Genomic DNA, 5,957 nt, shown 5'->3' on the forward strand with positions numbered 1-5,957 from the left:
GTGAATTTTCAGAATTGCTTTTCCCGCGTATCGTTGTCTTTTTTGTGAAAAATCGATAGTCGTCACATTGGGTCTTTTGTGATTTTAAAGACAAGCGAGAAGAGAGCGAGCGAGCGAGCGAGCGAGCGAGCGAGAGAGAGAGAGAGAGAGAGAGAGAGAGAGAGAGAGAGAGAGAGAGAGAGAGAGAGAGAGAACGAACGAATGAATGAATGAATGAATGAATGAATGAATGAGAACATGAAAAGAAAGAGAGACAGAAAACACCACACTGTGTATCGTACCACCATGTTTTTGCTGTCTTTAAAAATAATTGTTTCATTGTTTTTCTTTGTTTTCTTTCTAATCGATTATCGATCCTTCGTCCTTTGAAGTTTTGCGTGATAGCCGATATAGCGATAAAGAAAAACTATCGAAACGAAAAATCGTCTTATGAAATACAAAGAAAGAAGAAATCCTTGTATTAATTACGTTAATAGAATAAAGTGAATCGTTCTTAATTTCAGTGCCACGTTATGGATGGTTCTTATTTTATAATAGTAGATAATTGTATACTTTTGAAAAATAAGAAGGATCTTGCTCGTAATAGAATTTTACATATATTCTACAATTACCGTGATTCCATACACAGATACACATACATATAAACAATACATAATGTCTATATTGGACAATATATTATTATGTGTACAGAATGAGACTTTTTTAGTGATCACAATTTTTCAATTTTTGTAATCATCATATGAAAAAAATGTTAAAAATAAAAATCGTATTGTTTCGATATAACTATTATAATTGAAAAAAATTATACTTTGTTGAAATTACATATTTTTTATTTTTTTTTACAAATAATGCTAGAATTTATAATTTATTATTTTTTTTAATCAATTTGTCAATTGGCAATATTAATAAATCATTATTATAATTAAATCATATCACTCAAAATGAGTTTTAACGTATGTCCAACGAAAGAAACTAAAAATGTTATTTATATAAACATATTGAAATCATACGATTATTATTTAACATTTCTCGTGGTAGAAAAATCCTAATAATTGTTGAGAAGAAAAAAATAAGCTTGCAATTGCTTTCTTGAGATTGGTTACAATGATATATTCGTTTTGGCGCACATCTTAGAGGGAAAAGTGTCAGCTAAATTGAAATCACGTATAAAGAGGAGGTACGCACACCGATTATCAATAATATCGACGGAATGGTTGCCTTCAGGCCTTCATCCTATTTTAGGCATAGCATATTTTTCTAAGATTGTATCATGATATTATTGGAAGTAGAATTTTGCCTATGATGAGTGAATGACGATGATATATTCGTAGATACACAGAGAAAGAAAAAATGAAGAACAAACGAGAGTATGAACGATCGAATGAATGAAAGTAAGAAAAATAATTTCAAAATGAGAAAATAAAACGAATCGGGAAAGGGACAGATAAAACAGTGTTCGTACTTTGCTGATTACATTAAGGACGTAACAATGCTTGTAATTATTACACGATTGATATTAGTATATTTAAGCGATTAAAAGGAAAGAAATAACGTCGACTTTATTCATACATGTATCGTTACGATTTTATCATCCTTTTGACAAGAATATATTAGATGTAGTATATCTTAGGTTCTTTCGTAGATGAGAAAATTATCTCAATGTGTTATTTGTTTCTACGCCTATGATCCATAAGATTTCTACTTTCGTTTCCACGTACCTCCTTGTTATAAATCTCTCTTTGATCGTATATATCGATCTCTCTCACGATCATTCTTGAATATTTATAATTATAGTTAATTATATTTATGTATATTTAACAAAATATATATATATATATATTTATATATATATATAAATTTACCGCCCTGAAAAAGATTCGGCAGATGAAGTTATTTGGCGCTTAATCAAGCTTTGCAAAATTGTACATAATGTGCACTTTCAAGTATGTCTGCCATTTTTATTGATTCAATCAATCGATATAATTTATTGATTGAAGAAATTAATAATAATTTTCCTAATGTTAATTCTTAGCAACTAAATAAAAGTTGCAATGCAATCTTAGGACAATAAGACATATAGAAGGCACGAACTAAGTTTTTGCTTATTCAAATTATATGTAAAAATATTGGCATGAAATAAGATTATGATCACTAGTTTAATGATTATTTCATATTGTGTTATCATATCGTGATAGCACTCAAAAATTAATGACCAATAAATATATGATTATTTAAAAATAGAAAATAGAACTGTTCTATTTTCTTATTTTAGTCTTTTTTTTGTAAAAAAAAAAAATAACACATTAATTTAAATATTTTTGAAAAATTAATTAATTTAAAAAAATGCTTTTAATTTTTATTTTTAATAAATAATGCATAATTAATAAAAATTAAAATAATAATTGTACTTCGTTCGCGCCTCGTTTATAAATTAATTCAATGCGCATGCGCTTAAGTTTGTCTTTATTGTGAGTATCGAACTGTAAGCATAGTATAAACGTTAGGTAAAATAGAGAAGAGGTTATCGTGTGCGTCTATAATTTGTATGTGTTTTTCAATATTTCTAATCGAAAGAGTCTTTAATTTTGAATTAATTAAAAAAAAATTTCAGTGTGTTATTCGAATTAGTATAAGAAAAAGCCAAAATGTCGATCGGAGTACCGATAAAAGTACTCCATGAAGCGGAAGGTCATACCATAACCTGTGAAACAAATACTGGCGAAGTATATCGCGGCAAATTGATAGAAGCCGAAGACAATATGAATTGTCAAATGCAAAATATTACTGTAACTTATAGGGATGGTCATGAGGTGCAATTAGAAAACGTTTATATTAGAGGTTCGAAGATTAGATTTCTCATATTACCAGATATGTTGAAGAACGCGCCAATGTTTAAACGACCAGGAGGAAAAGGTTCAGGAACCGCAGGCAGAGGAAAATCTGCTATCTTACGTGCCCAAGGTTTTTTTATAAGATATTTTGTTTCCAAAATATGCAAATATTTAAATAAAATATACTTTTTGTTTCATTGATTTATAACGTTTTATGAAATATTCAATCAATTTGTTTGCTTATTTATTTATTAATTTGTTTTAGCTCGTGGAAGAGGTAGAGGTCAAAATCAAAGAGGTAGAGGAACAGGTTCTGCACCTTGGCTTAATCAACAAAATCAACCTGGAGGATCTCAAGCAGGAAGAGGACGAGGTTAAATTGTATTATAATAGGAAAACTTATAATAAGAAAAAAATTATTGAATTGAATCTGTAACTAATCTTTTTATATCGTTTATAAAAGATGTTTCAATAAATTCCTTTTGATTGCAAAAATATTTTAAAATATTTTTCTATAAAATCTTCGAAAAAATATTCTCATTATATTTTTATAAAATTTTCCTAAAATAAATATGAAAATTAAAAAAACTTTATACAATTCTAACTTATTTAATATTATATTCGTATTAATTAAAAATATTTGAATAAAATGAAAATTTTGTGAAATAAAATACAATATTTCTTATCATTTGATACATATTTATTTGAACATGTTTTTGTGTATGTTCATTTCATTTGCTTAACAATCCTAGATTGCGCTGCAATCGATATATTGGTATTTAATGTTGTACAATGTCAACCTTGTGGTCTACCTTGGTCGACTATGCGGAATGATTAAAGTTGACACGAAAGTTATTGGGAATGGTGAGAATAATTAATCATTAATTTATTAAAAAAAATTTTAATAATTATTCTTCATATTCGAAGTTTGTTTTTTTCCTTCTTTAATTAATCGATAAAATTATAAACTCTTTGTAAAAATATTTTTACAAATAAGGAAAAATTGTGAAAAAATAAAAAATTAATCGGTATGGAAAGAAATGAACAAAAATATGAGGACGAGATGACTGAACAACCAGTGGATTATAGCAAAAAGTATAACGAAAGAAAAACAATAATTGAAAATCATTCAATTGAGCACTGTTCTCGAACTGATCGATCTTGTAAAAAAGAATTTGGAGAACGTGATTCCAAAGTAGATTTATTTGGAGATTATGCTGAAACTGATCTTGATCAGCCAACAGATTATAGTTTACGATATGCCGAGGATGATACTGACGATGACGAAAAACAGAGTGCTGAATACTTTCCAGGAAGTGTACAAGAAGATACTGTAAAAACATATTGTACTGAAGGAACTCCATATGAAACACCTTTTAATTTTTCAACTGCAACTTCTATGTCTGACTTGCGTCTTGAAGATACAAAAGAATCTGTTGATTCACAGAAGAAGCTTAATAAAAAAGTTCTTGAACTTAGTCTCAAAGAAGATTCAAATTATGAACATACATTGACAATCAATTGTAATGAAGATCGTTCACTTCTTGTTGAGAAGGAATTAGAAGTTTCTAAAACCATTTCTGAACCATGTAAACCTACCTGTCTTTCTTCTGAAAAATTGCTTAATTATTATCAAACAGGAACATCTAATGGCTTATCTCGTGCTAATTCTCTAAGTTCACTAAGTAGTGCAATAACACAAAGAAATAATGTTACTGGGATTTCTAAAGTACCTTCTACAGATCCTTCTGACAAAACTGATAATGTACCAGAAATTTCAGAAAGAGCAGATCATACTACAACTAGTACTAATATTAATATATTACGTATTCCTGATGAAAATGATAGCTCTGTAGAAGGAAAAAATAATTCTAGAGTTGTAGATAAAGAAGGTTTATTATGCTTATATTTTATAAATTTTTAAAATATAAAAAATTTTAATTATATTTATTATATTCATTATTTCAGGAAAAATGGTTACATTCAGCAGACAAGATTATTATGCAGAACAAACTCCTTTAATGTTTTCACGTTGTAGTTCTCTGGGTTCATTAAGTGGATTTGAACAACATTCTATACATGATGATCGTAGTTCCATTCATAGTGATTTCAGGTAATTTAATAGAATAAATTATAGAATAAATTATCTTAAAAAATTTATAATAATAATTATACTAGAATTCATGTTTAATAGCCGAAGGACTAGTGGTGTTGTATCTCCAAGTGAATTACCAGATTCACCCACACAAACTATTCCTCCAAGTCCTCATAATCATAAAAATCAATGTGCAGATTTTATAACCAAAATACCAGAAGAAGCAGTAAGACCGTCGGTTCGACATTTATGTATGCAATGCTATTGATCGTTAGTGAAAGATTAATTATAAGAATTTTAATTTAAAGAATATTTCGATAAATATATTCTTAAATTCTTTACTAGTTTTTTAATAGATATTATTTTCAGCATTTTCGAAATGTCACGTACCGAGAACCAGTGTTTTCGAGGATGATATTGCCACATTTAAAGAAGAATCAACTCCTATTGAATTTTCTACAGCTACTAGTCTCAGTTCTTTAACTATCGACGATGAAATGAAAATAACGAATATTTCTAAATCTCAGAATGAACTAAAAGAATCGTTGAATGAGTTAGATAAAAATAGCAAATTAGATTCTTTGGAAGAAAAAATTAATAATGGAGAAGTTGAAAAAGATCAGGAGCAAGTGAGCGATGGTGACGAGGATGACGAAGATTTATTGGCTGCATGTATCAGTATGGGAATACAAAATAATAGGTATTTTAATATTTTGTATTATACTAATATTAGTTATTATATTATTTTTTTTATTTTGAACTTATATATTTTTCTATAATATTAATATTTTTAAATATTACAGATATAGACAATCATTCAAAACGTCCACAAGTCAAAAATCATTACAGTCGGAATCATCGAACATTTTGGTACGATGTCAAAGAACGCCAATTTCAAATAGATTGGAATCTTCAATTCCCATCACTGTTACTTCAGTGGACGTTCCGGTGACAGTTTCGAAGGTTAATAAATCTGCAATAGAGGTTGTTGCTGCTTCAGATACAGTACATGTTTATTGTACAGAAGATAC

General features: G+C 28.3%; 2 protein-coding genes across 3 annotated transcripts; both read left to right on the forward strand.

The window, feature by feature from the left end:
• The first annotated feature begins 2,390 nt into the window (after positions 1-2,390).
• On the forward strand, positions 2,391-3,328 carry LOC102680549 (small nuclear ribonucleoprotein Sm D3). 2 transcript variants are annotated; one of them, XM_006607321.2, is made up of 3 exons: positions 2,391-2,543; positions 2,612-2,961; positions 3,097-3,328. In XM_006607321.2, exons 2-3 carry the CDS (start codon positions 2,646-2,648, stop codon positions 3,207-3,209), a joined length of 429 nt encoding a protein of 142 aa, XP_006607384.1. In that variant the 5' UTR covers positions 2,391-2,543; positions 2,612-2,645; the 3' UTR covers positions 3,210-3,328. The 2 variants fall into 2 exon arrangements, with proteins under 2 accessions (XP_006607384.1, XP_006607383.1); XM_006607320.2 differs by having other exon boundaries at positions 2,408-2,961.
• Positions 3,329-3,592: 264 nt separating this feature from the next.
• LOC116186759 (adenomatous polyposis coli protein-like) lies at positions 3,593-5,955 on the forward strand (the record flags this gene model as incomplete). The annotated part of the gene is made up of 6 exons (XM_031515010.1): positions 3,593-3,695; positions 3,830-4,723; positions 4,800-4,944; positions 5,026-5,177; positions 5,296-5,626; positions 5,730-5,955. Coding segments are annotated over exons 2-6 (1,716 nt in total), but the record flags the coding sequence as incomplete, so codon positions are not given.
• Between the last annotated feature and the right edge of the window lie 2 nt (positions 5,956-5,957).

The sequence above is a fragment of the Apis dorsata genome, unplaced genomic scaffold, assembly GCF_000469605.1.
Source record: "Apis dorsata unplaced genomic scaffold, Apis dorsata 1.3 scaffold_4, whole genome shotgun sequence".
Taxonomy (NCBI): Eukaryota; Metazoa; Arthropoda; class Insecta; order Hymenoptera; family Apidae; genus Apis; species Apis dorsata.